The 19137-nt window shown below is 41.6% G+C and overlaps 1 protein-coding gene across 1 annotated transcript in view; it reads left to right on the plus strand.

Moving 5' to 3' along the window:
• Positions 1-1955: 1955 nt before the first annotated feature.
• Positions 1956-19137, plus strand: part of iglon5 (IgLON family member 5) — a 168309-nt gene continuing 151127 nt past the window's right edge. The window contains exons 1-2 of the mRNA XM_077599369.1: positions 1956-2313; positions 15630-16286. Of these exons, the coding sequence (XP_077455495.1) occupies positions 16226-16286 (61 nt within the window). The 5' untranslated portion in view covers positions 1956-2313; positions 15630-16225. The remainder of the gene's footprint in view (positions 2314-15629; positions 16287-19137) is intronic.

Genomic DNA, 19137 nt, shown 5'->3' on the forward strand with positions numbered 1-19137 from the left:
CAGCCAAAAAAGGATCGGATATCTTGCGCCGCTAACACCACGTCTTGCATAGCACTTGTCGGAGCACCCGACAAAAAGTACGGTGCGTTTTCTGCTCTGACACCCCATAAAATCTTAGCACGAAAACGCCACTGAGAAGAATAAATATTGACGTTAAATTTTGTGGAAAGAAATCCCGAAAGGAGAAAACGTCACGTTTGAAAGGAGGCGTGCGGGGACGGACGCATAGACAGACAAAATGGACCAAGCGAGAGCTTTGGCGGCCTGGCGAAGTGAAGGGCGTGAAATGAACAGAGCCGGGGCGCCGGAGTGTGTCCTGCATGGGAATGAGTGCCACGGGGTCAGCGTGGAAGCGGCTAAAAAGAAGAGAGAGATGGTCAAGGCCCATTAATCCGGGATGGCGCCTCGCCCCGGGGACGGGGTGGCAGCCCGCGTCCTCGCTGATGGCAAAACGCAAAGTTTGCAGGAGGCCAAAGCCAGATGAACACGTGTATTAGAACTAATCACTTGCGTTTATTATTTTATTTCCTTTTTTTTTAGCTAACGTAGAGCAGAAAAGTCTATTTCCGTACGTTGCTGTGTACAGTAATTGGATTGGATTGGACAACTTTATTCATCCCGTGTTCGGGAAATTTCATTGTGACAGTAGCAAGAGGGTGATTAGACAGAACAACAAAGCAAAAGCACAAAGTGCAAAGCAAATCAAAGTCAATGGGATCATAAAGAATCACCAAATCAAATCATTAAGACAGAAAAGCAGAAAAAACACAAAAACGAGCAAGAGTGGACGGAGCTACTGCCACCGGCTGCCACTAGAACGGCGCCATCTTGGTTGCGGTAGCAAAAATGGATACAGACTCAAAAAGACGTTGTAAAGTTGGACAAAAACTGGAACCACACACAGGAAGTCTTCCACAAGATGGGGAACTTCTACAGACTGTGACCGATGTAGAGAATATGCAGAGTAAAAAGTATAAAGTACAAAGTAAAGTAAAAAGGAATGTATTAACAAATATTAAAATGTAATTTAAAAAAAAGATAGAAGGGCTGTAAAACACGACAAACATAAGAGTGGACAGAGCTACTGCCACTGGCTGCCGCGTGAACGGCGCCATCTTGGGCAAACAATACGAGCTTAATGCCTTCCGGGGCTGAGCTCTTATGTCAATTTACTCGTATCTCAAATCAATTTTGTCCCCATTTAAAATAACTGAATACAAATGAAGTTTCCCGGGCCGCACAAAATGATGCGGCGGGCCAGATTTGGCCCCTGGGCCACCACTTTGACACCATGGTTTAGCCACAGTAGCTCTGAGGGAAAGACAGGAGGCGGAGCTAAACGTAGTGGAAATGAAGATTTAGTATAACTGAGAAATTGATATATTAATTCTGAAAAAGAAACTTTAAACAGGAATTTTAAATAAGGTATTTTCTATAATCAGATAAAATACCCGTATTCTAAGCCACTAATTAAGGAAATTAAAGCTTTAAGGAAGCTTATATTGCAAATATTAAGCAACAAATAGATTAAATTTGAATTTCTATGGAAACATTTAGGAGAAAAACCTTACAATATTTTAATAAACAGCCATATTTATCTTGATAAGATAATTGACAACTGTTTTAACATTAAAAAATATTTTCTTTGGAAGCTTGAGATGAACTATGTCAATAAAAATGATTTTCTTCAAGCTAAATTGTTTTATTTTATTCTAAGGAGGGAAATGTACATGTCAGAAATGTTCTTAAAATGGACATTTTTCAAAACATGATTTAAAAACATTTGTTTTTTGACTCAGGTGAAAAATAAGCAACTTTTAGCTAGATATCTATGTATTTTATTTCCAAGTTCCATTCTGTTAGTTAATCCCTCCTTCACTGCTTGTGTCTGCGTTAGGTCATTATCTCCACCTGTTTCTAGTCAATCAATCAGCTCCATCCAGCCACAGGTTGGCTTTCTTGCCTCATCAGTATGCTTGCAATTTGCTATTCTGCATTTGTTTGGTGGCTGTCAAGATGACAAGGATCAAATCTTAATTCACGAGCCTGTAAAAGAAAAGAGTTGTTCATTGGGAACGATGCCTTCCCGTCCCTGAAGATTTATAATTTATGTTGAAGCAAAATGCTTTTAGCAGTTTAGTTTATGAGTTTAGGTTTTTTTTTTTGGCTCATCACAATCCACCACAGGCTGGCTTTTCAGAGCCGACATGGCCGAAGGGCTGGCCAAAATATCCGGGAGGCCATGCAGCAGCAGATGTTCATCTCGGGGGGGCCGCAAGCACAACCACATCCAAACTGGAGGTCTTTCAACAGGTAAATTGGAATATTTCAATTTGTCTCCTGGGCATACAAACCAAAAAATGTTATTAAAAGAAAAAAAAATACTCCTGCTAACTTTGTATTCTGAGCACTGACATTTTTTTAATTATGTTAACCCCTTTGCAGAACACTGATTTAACTCAGGTTGACATTTTGTTCATTTCATTTTAACATTTATTGGTTTGGACATAAATGGCACTGAAACATGACAATTTACAGCCAGTCCTCCCTGTTCAAATGAACTGGACATCTATAAAAATATGTACAATTGTAGCTACTGGTAAAAAAAGTTTGAGTATTAGAAATCAGATTTTACAAGAAAGAAACCTTGTGCAAATTCATAGTATCTAAAATGAATTAGACAGCTAGCACCATCAATGGCAATGAGCGTTCAGTTTTCTCAGTATTAGAAGTGTCCGGCCGATTGGTCGCCGGCCGATTGGTCGCCGGCCGATTGGTCGCCGGCCGATTGGTCGCCGGCCGATTGGTCGCCGGCCGATTGGTCGCCGGCCGCCGTCTTTTTGGTCGCCCGGACCACGACAACGGGTGACCAAAAGACTTTAAGAAGCTACGTCCGTCAGGGTCTTAACAAGTTCTCCAACAAAAAAACAATAAAAGTCCAGGAAATTTGGAGCTTTTCTTTAGCCTAATAATTACTAGGGCCTTAAGTATGACTAAATAGTTATTCGCAGTTTGTATTTAGGGAATTTGAGCAACGATTTAAATGGTAATTATCACTTACCTTCGGGGCGACCAAAAGACCGACGACTGGCGACCAAAAGACCGGTGACCAATCGACCGTGTACCAGAAATAATATAATTTTACAAGAAAGAAACCTGAAATTTGTGCAAAATTCATAGTATCTAAAATAATGGCACTGAAAGATGAGCGTTCAGTTTAAATGAATTGGACGTCTATTGTTGTCATTGGCAGCCAATACGTTAATATGCAACAAAGTCGCAGTAAACAAAATGTCATCCCCAATTTTTTAAATCTGTTTTAAGGAGTATTCATATTACAATAACAAACATTTGTAATAAAAAAGCAATATTGCGAACCAAAGGAAAAAAACAAGTCAGAATTTGCCTTTAGCTTCCAATTTAGTGTTTTTTATCTGGCAAAGAATCTCAAAAAGGTCAAAACATGCCTAATCAAGAACTTTAAATCTGAATAACATTACATTCTTCATCCCCACGATACGCATCCTAATCTCCCTTTTTCTTGAAAACTTCTCAACAGGTCGCGACATTACCCCAAAAAAGCCGGTTTCTCTAAATTTGCATCCTCGCACAAAGCCCGCCGTATAAGAAAAAGAGATAAAAGGTGCATTGAGCAGTGTAGATCAGACACAGCAAAGGTGGCAGCCTCCATTGTTCGGGCAACACAAGCAATTTTCTCTCTCTCCATCTGCTCTTTGTGCTTTTTGAATTTTGTCTTTTTTTCGGATGACGTGCCGCTCCGCCAGGTCTTGACACGCGGCGTATTATCCAGTTCGCGCACTTACAAGGTAGCGACACGCTGCCTCCGCTCCTTTTGTGCCGACAAAGCCACATTATTATATGCGCGCCGCCAAAAAGGGTCTCAAACTCTATCGGTTGACCTCTCCCAGATTATAAAAGCAAATTAGGGTTGTAGTCAATTGAAAGATGGGTACTTTAACTCCTTGCCTGCCATGGAGTAATGCTGGAGGTCTAAATTAGATTAGATAACTTTATTCATCCCGTATTCGGGAAATTTCACTCTCTCAGTAGCAAGAAGGTGAGACTACAGCAGTGGCGGTCCGTGCATTTTCTCCTAGCGCCTTCAGCGAATCAATCCAACCATCAAAAACTATTTTATAGCCGTAAAACCTCTGCAAAAATTGCACTAAAATGGGGTAAAATCCACTTCCTAGCAGCATTTAGTGATTAAATACAAACACTGGAGCTTAAATACAAACACTGGAGCTTTTCAGATATCAGAACCGGGCCCACAATTGATATATTATTTAGGAATATAGCCATATTTTACGTACCAAAAATCATTTTTAGCTGTACACAATATCCATCCTCCTGTCTTTCTTTCTTTTCTATCGCCATCGAAGCTAATGCTAAAAGTCGAGCCTATCCTGTCGTATTTCTGGAATAGTCCGTCTTGAAAATGGCTTTAAATCAACACAATATATTTGCTTGTGCAGCTAGCTCCAGATACAGTTTGGTAGCTCTGGCTAATCACTAGCCAATCATAGTTGGTGAAAGCGATGACTTATTCCTACGCCTGCGAGAAGGCAATGACGTATCCCTACGCCTGCGACAATGCATTGTGGTGTTGCCAACTCGAAATCTGATTGGTCTTATCGACGCTTGTTCAATGCAGCAGAGCCTGCAGAACTGATTGTGAAGGCCTCTAGGCAGATTTCGGACCCTAGCAACAAATAATGGCTGAAATATGATTGGTTAAATGCTTCAATATGTAAACACACATCTGTAAGCAGTGCAACCAGGGGGAAAAGCAATTAAAGGAAGCTAACAGACAATTTGGAATTATTTCATAAGTATTGATGGACAAAATATAATATATGATTCAGATATTTCTTAGGCCAGCAGTCTTGAAGGCCCTGACGGCCCGCCACTGGAATACAGACATGAGAAAAGACATTTTAGACATAAATAAATAGGTAATAAATAAGTTAATTAATAAATACACGTTTTTTAAGCTTTTTTATTAACCCTTTCAAGCAGGAATTGTCATACCTGACAACATTTTTTTTCTCCGTATTTTATGTTTTTTTACGTATGTGTAAGCCGTGTTTGTACAGGATTTTTGTACGTTTTTTTTGTAAAACTGTTTTCATTTTAGCCATTTGGGCTCTAATCTGGTTCGTCACGGTCACTGGTAGCAGACGAAAACGTCATCGGCAATTGCTAATGTTGTCATGCTTAAAGCATGATATGCGCTTTCACATTCTGCTTTCAAACGTCCGCCCTTTCACTATGCAAGTATAGCTCGTCAGCAAGCAATGTACCCAGACAGTTAAGCTGTCAGCGTCATACAGCAACATCTACAGAATCTTCAATGTAGTGCATACTGATTGGGCACTTCATCCACTTTGGAGAAGATTTTAGACTTAAGTGTACCCTATGTCAATAAATAAGTGCCGCGTTGCATTTGTACTTTTTTTTTTTTACCGCTTAATAATGGGAATTGCAATCATTAATACAGGGAGCAATTGGCTGAGGTTGACGGGTATGAATTATAATTTTATTTTCCAATTATATACTTTATTGGCTGTCATGAACGGCTGTTGACGTACGCCCCATTTTGACGTTTCTTAATTATGATCATATATGAAAGAGAATAAAATGTTATATTCAAAAAATGTTTAAATTATGTAAGATTTAAAGAATTATCTTAATAACAAGATTTTTGAACTATTTTTTGCTGATTATTTTAGTTTTTTTAAATTTCTCTTATGTGGTGCAAGACTAGTCCTTTAATTAATACTAAAAGACAACCAATGTTGACCCTTCACAAGGAAAATCAAACATAAAAAAATCTGATAATTATAACAATAAAATGTAAGTACTTGAGCATAATGCTAACGTTTCAAATAGAAAAAACTGGAACAACATTTTGTTTACACTGAAGTTGCTTCTATTTCTGTTCTATTCGGTGAATCTGCTTGTCAAAAATAATTTGTTCAAACAAAAGTGCCATGCCTGAATGTCAAATCATTTTTGATGTCCATAAACGATGCACCCAGTCATCATTCCAACTCTAATCTGTTAACCATGAAAAAGACATGTGAACAAATTGAACTCTTTCTCCCAAAAAAGACTTAACTAATCTTTTCATGTTTACTGTAGTGAACAACTTTCCCGATCCTTCTTTGTGTCCAACTTCCTCAAAGGTCATAGCGCCCCATCGGAAACACTCCCGTTTCCATTGGTCAGCATTCTCTAGCAGTTGACCATCGATCAACCTTAAAACAGCCCAAGTGTTCGCGGGCAAGCGGGCTTAAACCGTTCCTTCACACTTACAAAATCAACCTTTTCGTTTTTCATCTCATTCCGACTCGGACTCTTTGATGCGAAGCTCAAATGACACTTTCTAAAGTTAGCCAACTCAAAATTTCAATAACTTCAGTTCTTATCGGTAAAGATGGTACTCGGTCGTTTGGTCGCCCGGAAGGTTATTGATAATTACCATTTAAATCGTTGCTCAAATTCCCTAAATACAAACTGCAAATTATTATTTCGTCATACTTAATGCCCTAGTAATTACTAGGCTAAAGAAAAGCTCCTATTTTCCCGTACTTTTGTTGTGTTTTGTTGGAGAACTTGTTAAGACCCTGACTGAACTGACGTAGCTTCTTAAAGGGACAACCCATGTACATACAAACTCTTATACACTCACACGTCCGCTCAGTGAAACTGCTCAGGGCCATTGTTTGCTTTTATTGATGCATAGACCGTGTTCTTTTACCTTGTTTTGGTCGCCGGTCTTTTGGTCGCCGGTCTTTTGGTCGCCGGTCTTTTGGTCGCCGGTCTTTTGGTCGCCGGTCTTTTGGTCGCCGGTCTTTTGGTCGCCGGTCTTTTGGTCGCCGGTCTTTTGGTCGCCGGTCTTTTGGTCGCCGGTCCTTTGGTCGCCCGTTGTTTGGGTCCGGGCGACTAAAAGACCGGCGACCAAACGACCGCACACGGGTAAGGACGGCACCAGTGAAGGTTTCTTTCTTAAAGTTTTTACATATTTCAACTGCAAATTTTCTAGACCTGATGGAGAAAATGGATGAATGAACAATAATTTGCCATTGCTTAATAATAACTTGTACCTCAACCCCCCCCCCCCCCCCCCCTCTATTCAATCCACTGCCAGAAATCTCCAATAATTTCATCAGCCTGAAAAATCGACATCGTGTAAAACCGTGCGTCTTTGCAATCAATTGCTTTAACTACCGCGCATATGTGATTGTCAAAGCCTTTGACAATCCCTCTTTGATTTTTCCTTGTTTCGGAGTAATTGCCCGGAAAAAAAACATCCTGCATACCGTGGCATCAACGGCGGAGCGTTTCCGTCCAACCGTATCATTACGATTATTATTATCATTAACATTATTTCAACGGCCTATTGACATTTTTTTCCCTTTTCATTGTGAAATAATCCCCTTTTTTTTTTTTTTGAAAACCCTTCTCGCAGTCGCACCTCGGTGCTTTTTTAAACTCCTTTTGGTCTTTTCTTTTGCGTATTGATTAGCTGCCACCTTCGTCTTGATGCGCGCCGACAAAAGTGATTATCGCTCTTGATTAGGCTGCAAACCTTTCACGATTCCGTTCTCCTGCCAGACTACTCGAAAGACAAATTAACAAACGCGGTGCGACGGCTACTTTGAGCTTTTACGATCAGAAGGACGGGAGGGTGTCGTGGAAAGCCTTTTTTTCGGCCTCCCGTTTTGGGAAGCCGAGCCCTGGAAGATGGAAGAAGAGATGGAAGAGGAGGGCGGGGAAAAGCAAGATGGAGACGCAGATAGGCCAGATGCCCAGACGCAGTCCAAGGATTGCGTCAGTGCTAACAAACCAGCGAATCAATGGTGGCCCGAATGAGATGGTCGCCCAATTCCCAGCAGGACAAAAGGAGACGCGATAAGGGGAGAGGGAACGAGGGCTGGAAACATGATGCAAGAAGTGACAAAATTATCAAAGTATTGCTAGCGAAATGGATCTAGATACGATATTTGATTGCTGAGGTAGCAATATTCCGTGTGCGGTCGATTGGTCGCCGGTCTTTTGGTCGCCCGGAAGGTAAGTGATAACGTCCGGCCACCAAACGTCCGGCCACTGATATTTTGATATTAAACTCACTCTCTCTCTCTCATGATTGTAATTTTGAGAGCTGGTTTCATCAGTAACAACCCGGCGACCAAACGTCCGTTCGACCAAACGTCCGGTCGACCAAACGTCCGTTCGACCAAACGTCCGTTCGACCAAACGTCCGTTCGACCAAACGTCTGGTCGACCAAACGTCCGGTCGACCAAACGTCCGGTCGACCAAACGTCCGGTCGATCAAACGTCCGGTCGATCAAACGTCCGTTCGACCAAACGTCCAGTCGACCAAACGTCTGAGTACCGCTTTTGAGATCCAGGCTTTCCGATTCGTCATCCAGTAAACAGGCAGCAAGGCTTTCTTCTTAGTTGTATTAAATTCATTTTGTCATGTCTGGTCTAGATTATCCACAATTATCGAGGGATTACTGTATTTTGAGAGGCCAGGGTTTTTCAATCCGTCGGTCCAATCACGCATCACCAGGGAAGGCCATTGCCCCTTACTTGGCCACCACTGACTCTTATTTGGAGCCACATGAGTGCCGGCTCAATAATCCTCCATAATTAATCATTCATTGATTAACGACTCAGTGCCCAAAGTAGCTCGCTGAGTGCCAGTAATGCGCACAACAGCACTCCTGATAATAACAAAGCGTTGAAGTTTAGCCGCCGACAGAAAAGTTCTGCTTTTTTACGGCTCGTTTGCGCCGAGATCGATGGCGTGCGCGCATGATAAATTGCGTGGGGACGGCTATTGACGCGCTATCATTAAGACTTTTTTTTTTTAATTAGTTGGCAAAAAGCGTAGGCTGCCGTCGGGGATGCCGTGGCCCGCGTGGGTGTCGCCTTGAGGGAATTGGAACAAAATTCCCGCAGGTTATTTGGAATGCTGGCATCTTACACGGGTTCATTTTTTTCTCAACGTTTCATCATTCTCAATCCATAATCCCATGGCACGATTCGTCCTCCATGTTTCTACGAGACGAGGTGCTCCGGCCACAATTTCCTCGCCGACTTTTCCTCGTCGGCCACGTTGCCGTGCTTCCTCGCGCCACTTTGGGATAATGGAATTCAGACGTAGACGAGCTTTTCCAGACCCAACGGCGACCCCCTACCCTTTCTTCTTCAATCACGCTCAGCGGGACTCTTCTGAGGCGTGGTGATTGCAATGAGGGCGCCGCAGCCTCCGCCGTGGCTGTTAGGACTGCTTTGCTGGTGTTCACAGCCAACGGATGACCTTTTTAGGAGGCTTGGGGAATCACTCAAGGTGTCCACCTTATTCTATTGCTGCAATCTGTCCCGTGTCTGCTTTTGGTTCTGGAGGGATTTGTCTTATGCTTTGGAAGGAGTTTGTTGAAGGCCAAGTAAAAGGATCCGCCCCAAAATGGGGGATTTCTTGTTTTCAATTTGAAGGTGAATTTTTGGGCTATTTCTTTTAGTAGTATTCCTCAGTCGTTTACTTTGAAATGGTCATATGTCATCATTGTTTCCATTTTCTGAACCACTTTATCATCACTAGGGTCGCGGTGGGTGGGGTGCTGGATCTTATCCCAGCCGACTCCGGGCCAGAGACGGAGGAACTCCCTGAATTGGTAGCCAGCCAATCGCAGGGCACAAGGAGAAAAACAACCATTCATGCTCACACTCATACCTAGGGGCAATTTAGTGTCCAATCAGCATACCATGCATGTTTTTGGGGAATGTGGGAAGAAACCAGAGTACCCGGTGAAAACCCACGAAGGCCCGGGGAGGACATGCAAACTCCACACAGGTGGACCGACCTGGATTTGAACCCAGCACCCCAGAGCTGTGAGGCCGGCGTGCTAAACACGCCGGGCTGCCTCGTATGTCATCTGAGTTTGCATATTCTGCAATTCATCAAAAAAAAGTTCTTAAAGTGCGTATTGGCAGACGGAATAAATTGTTTATTGAACTTGATGTAAAATAAAATACTGGAATGAAACAGTTTTGTGCATTGATTTGAAAATGTCAGCTTTTCACCCCTGAACTCATGGAAAGATGCTATTTCAGTCACTAGCTAGTCTCTAGCTTCTTGTGCGTGCCCTTTTCAATCATATTTTCGCTATTTGCAGGCAGCCTCATTTTGTCCGTGGGCTATAGTTTGGACACTCCCGATTTAAGGTCATAACCAGTGGCGGGCCGTCAGGGCCTTCAAGGCCTTCTCTGCTGGCCTAAAACATATCTGAATCATTTATTATATTTTGTCCATCAATACTTATTAAATCATTCCAAATTGTCTGTTAGCTTCCGTTCATTGCTTTTCCCTCTGGTTGCACTGCTTACAGATGTGTGTTTTCATATTGAAGCATTTAACCAATCACATTTCAGCCATTATTTGTTGCTAGGGTCAGAAATCTGCCTCAAGGCCTTCACAATCAGTTCTGCAGGCTCTGCTGCATTAAACAAGCGTCTAAGACTGTTGCTTTAACCAATCAGATTTCGAGTTGGCACCACCACAATGCATTCTCACAGGCATAGGGATATGTCATCACTTTCACCAACTATGATTGGCTAGTGATTAGCCACAGCTACCAAACTGTATCTGTAGCTAGCTGCACAAGCAAATATATTGTTATGTTGATTTAAAGCCATTTTCAAGACGGACTAAATGCACGGACCGCCACTGGTCATAACTAAAAGGCCCGTTGTCTGTGATTGAAGTTTATTTGGACAAATGACTATTTTTAAAAACGTTATGCCAGCGCAAGGTGTCCTTCGCGTGTATGTCTTGGCTCAACAAGGTGCCGACGGCGGACATTAAAAAGTGGAGGTCCGCTTTCTACTTTATTAATTGGGTGTGAAATGATCGTCATTCCATCCGAGGCGCTCAAGGTGTCCGGATGACGGAGCGCTCGGCCCGAGACGCTGATAAACCTCGGCGCACATTTAAGTGCAAATGCAGATGTTGACGCGCCACCCGTAAACGGGTGAAGCGGGGGAGGGGGGTTTTTCACTGGAGGGAAATGATGGATGGTTGCGGGTTCGGTGACACGTGGCAAGGCAATGAGATTGGCAAAAAGTGATTGCGTTGGTAATCAGTTCTCCTGGCACAGAGGAAGAAATAAAGACGGGAGTGTTCAAAGGTTGGCGCCATCAGACAAATGCTCCAATTAGTCTTTTGCGCACCGTTTTGGCATAATAATGAGGAATTAATGAAAGTAAAAGTTGACTTGGGAAAGCGATTGGGATTGGTTCCAGACGCAGAAAAATCAAGCTTTTTCTAATTGGTTTGAGTTTCTTTTGGATCATTGAAAGTTTTTGATGAGGACTTGTTTTTTGGAGTTGACGGAGAAAGACGCCCAATCAAATTGTATTGTAAAGTGAAATTGAAGTAAATAAAAGATTTAATGAATTCATTTTAGGCTATAAACTAATTTGACATAAATTCCTAATGAACATACAGCGCCTTTTTTTTCTACTAAATTATATTTTTAACTAATTATATATCATATCAAAGTCCCTCAAATTGAATTGTGGTAGCAACTTCACCAAATACTTGAGAAATGCATTTGTTATCCTGGTTGGTGTAGTAACCTACTGCATTGTACAATATCAGGTACTCGGACTTTTGGTCGCCGGACGTTTGGTCGCCCGGAAGGTTGATAATTACCATTTAAAATTGTTGCTCAAATTCCCTAAATACAAACTGTGAATTATTATTTAGTCATACTTGATGCCTTATTAATTATTAGGCTAAAGAAAAGCTCCAAATTTCCTCTAATTTTATTGTTTTGTTGGAGAACTTGTTAAGACCCTGACTGACGTCCCTTCCTAATGGGACAACTCATGATGCGTAGACCGTGTTGTTTTACCTTGTTTTGTCGCCGGACTTTTAGTCGCCGGTGGTCCGCGACCAAACGTCCCGTCACGACCAAACGTCCCGTCACGACCAAACGTCCCGTCACGACAATAGCATGTAGCTCAAGTAACATTTGCTCTGTTTTACCGTATTTTCTCGCATATTAGCCTCCTCTGCGTATAAGCCCTAGCCTTAAAATTGCCCCCAAATCGTTGCATTTTACGATTTCTCTTGTGGACAAATTGAAAAAGGAAGTCATATGTACAGTACAACCAGGAAGTGTGTCCGTAGCGGTCTAGTTTGTCATCCCTAGATAAGATGGCGGCGCACTGAGTGAGCAATGGCAGGCAAAAGTGAGTTTGTTCACATTTTTTGCAAAATACGTTTTTTTTCTTTGAATTTTATTCATAGACTTCAAAATAAATTTTGTTTAGCACTTTCTCTGTTTATCTTTTCACTATTTTGAAAGAAATGACTGTCTTGCGCTATGGCGTTTCGTCTTTGTCACCTTGTAGTTTCGTCCGTGTCCAGTCTAATTTGTGCGCATATAAGCCTTACCCTTGATCCAGTCATCATTTTTTTAGCGACAAAAAAATAGGGTAATTGGACAAAGCTAAACGGGGTGTTGAACATGCCAGAGGATCGATTAATTCAAAATAAGTCACGATGACCTTTTAATAATGACCATCCAAATCCTCAATTTGCATCCTCAGCTCTTCAGAAAAAGCATTTTGGAACCTCATATTCTGACTTGACTCAATTAGAAAGCCATTAATGTCCGCGTCTTGTGCACAAATGACTTTGAAAATGGAACTGGTCTCAATTTTTGCTGGAAATTGGCCCCTTCTGGGACCTCAGTTCTCTTCCATTTGACTCCATTGACTTCTCGGTGGGGCCATCTGGAATCTTCACGTACACGTCATCTGGAACAGGACGTGCTTTATGTCGGGCGCTCTGCACAAAAAGCGCCTTTGTAAAATCTTCTGTCTCCTTTGACACCTTGTCACCCCAAAAATGAAGATTCAGGCGCCGAGCCGAAACCCCCTGCGTGCCTTTAGTGCCCCCGCAGGCTCGTCGCCACGGGAAGTGCCGCACGGCTCACAGTAATTGTCTTGTTTTCTTCGGGCAAGAAGATGGAAATTTATGCCGTCGCTTTTGTCGCATTTTTATATTTTTATCTGGAAACGTTGCTCTTGGAATAGCATAGCATGAAAACGGCGAATAAGAGTGTTTGGAAAGTAAGATGTGTAAATGATATTTGTTTGGGTATTTTCTGTGGAGGTTGCGTAACATTCTGTGAGTGGAAATGGCAAAAAGTTGTTGGTTCCAACGCGTTTTCTAAATGGAGAATAAAAGAAATCAAAAGGGACGGATGAATGCGATTTTTGCATGTTTTTAATTATCTCGTACTTTCCTGGCAATTGTCTAGCACATTGGGGTAAAAACAGAGTTCAATCTGGTAAATGTCAAATTGATTACCCCAACAAAGGCATTCCCCAAAAATGTCTGGCACAAGTATGTGTAACTCTTTTTTTTTAGTCCCAGATCATTTATTAGTTATGCTTTCTATTAAAGCACCATTATAACTGTGACTTGCGCAACTACAGTGTAGTACGGTCATCTTTTTTCTGTCTTTTAATAGCAACTATTCTTATTTTATATTCATTTTAACAATGAAAACAACAGGAAAAAATGTTCTTTCTACAGTAAAATTGGCCAAATGGGCCTACTTATAACCTTCGTAAGGAGTTCAAATTATAGACATATTTTTTTGTAAAAATTGAAACATTTTTTTCCACTTGATTTTATTTTTGACTTTTGTGAACCGATTTAAAAACAAAGGGTGAATAGTCTTTTTTTATTTTATAACGAGAAAACTGTAAATCTACTCATTTTAATTATTTTTTAAACCATCAATAATCTTTGTAATAATTGTCTTGACTTATTTTATTTTTATTTATTTATTGTTTTTTATTTTATTTCAGAGTGCGAAACATGATGTCAACCCACATTTCCTTTTGCCGGCCATACAAAATCATATGAAGGCCCCGATTTGGCCCCTGGGCCTTAACTTTCACACCTGTTTTCGAGCATACCCCCTCAACACTACTATTTTCTGATAACTCACAAGTGTCTCATTTCCAAGACATTCCCGTAAATCTCCAGCCCTCATTCTTACATATCATTAACTGATAGGTCTCACATATAGTGTCAATCAATTGTCTGTTTCGTTAGAAAAAAAAATACAATAAGTCCACTAGTCCTACATTTTCATACTGATGTATTTTCTTTGAATTGAGAGACAGAAAACCAGTCCATTTAACAAAGGAACCGCTGTCAGAGTCCCTTTTTATAGTTTTGCCTGCCGCCTTCCCATGCGACCAAGCTTTGATTGACATTCATGACGGCAACTCAGATCTCATTTTTCAAATCCACGTCTCGATAGTACTGATATACTCCATCTAATCATGTAGCTCTTCATCATTCCACTGTGAATTGAAATGAGTTTATCATTAGCAGATGTCCATTCCATTAGAAGTGGGAAGGCGACAGCCAATGAACATTCCTTCAAATGAGTTTATCGCTATTGGACGTCCAATCCATTGGAAGTGAATGAGCGAATGTTGACGAATCACCACAAAATACTCTAATTTTGCAATTTTCCTTCAATCAGGTATTCTCAATGATTTGTACCTCTAGATCAGGGGTGTCAGACTCGGGTTGGTTCGCGGGCCGCTTTAATGTCAACTGGATTTCACGTGGGCTGGACCATTTTAGATATAATATTTAGATTTTTTTTTCTCTGAATAGATTAAAAGAACCGGATTAAAAGCCCTAAATATTCAGTTTTTATTGATCTAAAACAATGTTTATTTTAGCTTTTTTAAATATATTTTTAGATTTTACAAAATGATTTTTGAACTAAAAACAGAAAAAAATGATTAAAAAATTACAATTATTGATTTAAAAGGGAGAAAATCAGGAAATGTAATATACATCTATACTCTTCATTTTAATTTGATCCTAAAACAGAAAGTCGGCACTCATGATTTACTTGCCCGGGCCACACAAAATGATGCGGTGGGCCAGATTTGGCCCCCGGGCCGACACTTTGACACATGTGCTCTGGATTATGCAAGTTTTGATGGCCTCAGAATAGAAATGAACTTTTTTTTGCTGATTTACCTTTTGGTAGAAGTTTTTCCTTTAGTAATAACATCAATATGATTATCCTAGAACTGGGGTAGGGAACCTATGGCTCTGGAGCCACATGTGGCTCATGATGGGTGCATATGGCTGTGAGGTCAAATCTGAAAACGCACCAATAGGAGCGTCACGTCACTGTGGCGTTGACACTACCTTTATTCCCCTTTTAATGTTTTTTTTCCCATGACACTCTTCTGAACGCATATTCTCATTGATTAGCCACAACATAACAATGTTGTCAAAAGAATTCAGAGACTTATACTTTAAAAGTGGCCTAAGGACAAAAAATGCACTCATTTTCATGTATTTTGACTTGAATGACTCAAGGACTAACATTTGAAAATCTGAAATGTTTATGACTCTCTCCGTCAAAAAAGGTTCCCGACCCCTGTCCTAGACGAGTCCATCTTTTGTTTGCATTAAGACCACCTGACCCCCAAAATCACTCTAACACCCCCCTCTCTTTCTCTTGTGATCTGTTAGTACTGCAGCGCCCCCGTGCCCATAAATCACACGGCATCCCCCCCCCCCCAAACCAGCACTCCAACGACGCGCACGTCTCGCGCACGCCCCCCGATTGGCCAGGCGAGAGAGCAGAAGCCCCGCCCCCTGCCGGCGCGCCCATTGGTCGAGCCCCTCTCCGAGGAGCTGCCACTCAAGACACCGGAGCTTCCTCGTTGCGCGCGCCCGGCGTGCGTGCTCTGCTGCGGGCTTGACAAGCGACCGACGAGGCTCGCTGCATACCAACACTCACTTCCACGCATCCGCCATCAAAATCTCGGAAGACCTCCGACACCAAGTTTTCCGCACGGCGCACCAAACTCCCCCTGAGGAATATTCATCTTTTTGACATTTTTATTTCTTTATTTTTTTGATACAAAATCTCGCCTAGAGTCCACGGGAAAGACGACAAGTGAACCCGACGGGTGTCCGGCGAGTAGAGGACGCTTGTTTGCCTGACGTTTCCAAAGCAGGAATATTTTTTTTCATTTTTTTTTTAAATCAACATAAACAGAAGGAATCGCACACACACGCTTGCGTGTGTGTTTGTGTGCGTGGAATCCATCACAACTCTCATCATGGGCTGCCCCCTGTTGCGGAACGTCTTGGCTGCTTTGGTCCTGATGCTGGTGCGCAAAGGTAAGTTGATGAAATGGGCCAATGGGGTGTTTTGCTTCATGCGTTTATGGAAGGATGCTGGGCACCCGTGTTTGTGTGTGCGCGTGTGTGCGCGCGTAAAATTCAGCAACGCGGGGCCAGGACTGAGTGCAACGAGTGGTGCATGTTAAGATGTTTACTCAGAACCAAAATAACAGAGATGAGGAGGGGGTGGGTGGGCTTTTTTGGTGACGTGACACGAATGACCGCCCGACCAACCGCAGAGGAGTTGGGCTGGTGTCCCCTCCAGATCAACAAGGTCGACTGGGACAAAGGGGGTGCACAGAGACAGGCGTGGATGGCCGGGGTCAAAGTTGAGGTCACGGTGATGGATACCGCCTGTGGTGGACTTGGAAGGAAAAAAATATATTGGCACCTCAAAGGAATATATGTATTCCAAAAATCTAATTTAGGGGGACTTGGTTTGATTTTCAGTGCTTGTAGTTGTACCTATGTCCCATAGGGGTCAGTGATGTCTTTTTCAAGTGTGGCAGAATGGCAAACTGAAAGACTCGACTTGAGTTTAATTGGTTTATATAGTGGTTTTGTGCATTGGTTGGAGAAAGCTGTTTGTGTTTAGCATGTTTTGGTTGTTGTAGGTTAGGTTTGGGTGCCTGGAAATCGAGGCTTGAGCAAATTGTGATGGGGGGGATTGTAATCCAATTTTTCTGATGGAAATCGCAGTTTCAGTTACGATTTTTTCTCATGGTTAACTCTTTCAGTGCCACTGAAGAAATGTGTTTTGTCCCCCATTTAAATGAGTTTATCACGACTAGACATCCAGTCCATTTGAAGGTCATTCATTCGCTGCCACTTCAAATGGATTAGATGACGGATGTGTCAAAAGTGGCGAGCTGTAATTGTAAAATTCATTTTGTAGTCCTACTTGGAAATATGGAAACATTAAAACATAAGGTATGACACTGCTAACTGGTTCTTTAAAACAAGTGAAGCTTGTTATTAGGAGACTTTGCATTTACATAAGGGATTTTTGATCTTTTTCTTTCTTTAAGCATTCCACTCTTTGACATACCAGACAGTTGGAGGTTGCTACCGATAATGCAGTATTAACCATATCTTAAGTGAAATATAGTAGCGCTGAAGCTTTAACTTCATCCCGATGGCAGTTATGCTTAAAATTGCATCATTTTTAGCACTTTTGTCCCAAACGTGGCACAGCAGAGACAGAACTTTCTCTATTAACAGATTCTGGATCAGTCAGAGCGCAGTCTTGGAAAGTTCAACATGTCCTAAATCACAATTACCATTTAAGAACTGTAAATGGATTAACATTATTTCAGACCAGTTCTTCAGGGAGTAACGCCCCGAAATATGTCAGATGACTAAAACCTACAAAAAACACCATTCTGTTATAAACGAACCGGTCAAAACATAGATAACAAAAAGTCAAAACTAACTTAGTACAATTATTGCCCGATATGTGACTTTCTTACTGTCTAATATCTTCGGTTAACAGCTTTAAACCCATACGAAGTTTGGACCCGATTTTGTTTTTGGAGGACACCACCTCATTTGTCTAGCTGCCGCCACCAAAGGTTAGCCCACAAATCATCTGAACTGATTCTTCCTAAAAACAAAAATTCCTCCCTGTTAGCAGTTTTAAAAAATGTTGAGCTACCGCTAACATGTTTTTTTTAATGTTCATTTTATCACTGTTTCATTTTCAACTACACACGCAGTCAAAAATGTTGAGACACTTTCTTATCCTACTGAATGCCAAAGCATCTTTTGACACTTCAGTAAAGGTTAAACACACTCGTTATGATTCCTACGTTCTAGCGACAGTCACGTATGTTCCCTTAATTCAAGCAATTATCTAGCGTGCTATGCTAATCGTGTAGCACAAGGGTGTCAGACTCGGGTTGGTTCGCGGGCCGCGTTAACGTCAACTCGATTTCATGTGGGCCGGACCATTTTAGATATAATAATTAGATTTTGTTTAAATAAATGGATTAAAAGAACTGGATTAAAAGCCCTGAATATTCAGTTGTTTATAGATCTAAAACAATGTTTATTTTAGCTTTTTTAAAATATTTTGTTTTAGATTTTACAAAATGATTTTTGAACTAAAAACACAGAAAAAATTGATTAAAAAATCACAATTATTGATTTAAAAGGGGGAAAATCAGGAAATGTAATATACATTTATACTCCATTTTAATTTCATCCTAAAACAGAAAGTTGGCACTCATGATTTACTTTCCCGGGCCACACAAAATGATGCGGCGGGCCAGATTTGGAACCCCAGGCCGCCACTTTGACATGTGGTGTAGCATATTCAAGTTGCTGACATCAAGTGGTCCAACCCTGATGGCGACTTTTACTATATATCTAGCAAAGCTCTCAGTGCTTAGATAAACAACGCTGACATCAATGCAAAGTGCTGGAGCATCTACCCTAACATGCTTAGTGATCAATAAAGTTTGGAATGCATTAATGCCCTCTCCAATCTATCTTCCCATCATCCCTCAGTGCTGTGGGATGTCCCCACGTTTATTAGTTTTGCAAGACATACTCAGCATGCTCAGTAATTAAGCTCACGCCCCCACAGAACACCCCCATCCTCGCACACATACTTGTAGTTTTTCCATCTACGCACGCATGAAATGGAGAAGTGCGCAAACACCCACCTGCCGCAATTAGTCCCGCCCGCTTTTGCCCTGTGGGAAATCAGTATATAAATAAATTAGGCCGACCCTCAATAACAGTAATTGATGTGTCAGTGCAATAAGGCGGGGGGGTTAACAACCTACAGTAGGACTCCTGCCTCTTGGGGCAGGAGTGAGTGGTCGGGGTCTTGCGGGAGGCGACC

Source organism: Stigmatopora argus, chromosome 4 (genome assembly GCF_051989625.1).
Source record: "Stigmatopora argus isolate UIUO_Sarg chromosome 4, RoL_Sarg_1.0, whole genome shotgun sequence".
NCBI lineage: Eukaryota > Metazoa > Chordata > Actinopteri > Syngnathiformes > Syngnathidae > Stigmatopora > Stigmatopora argus.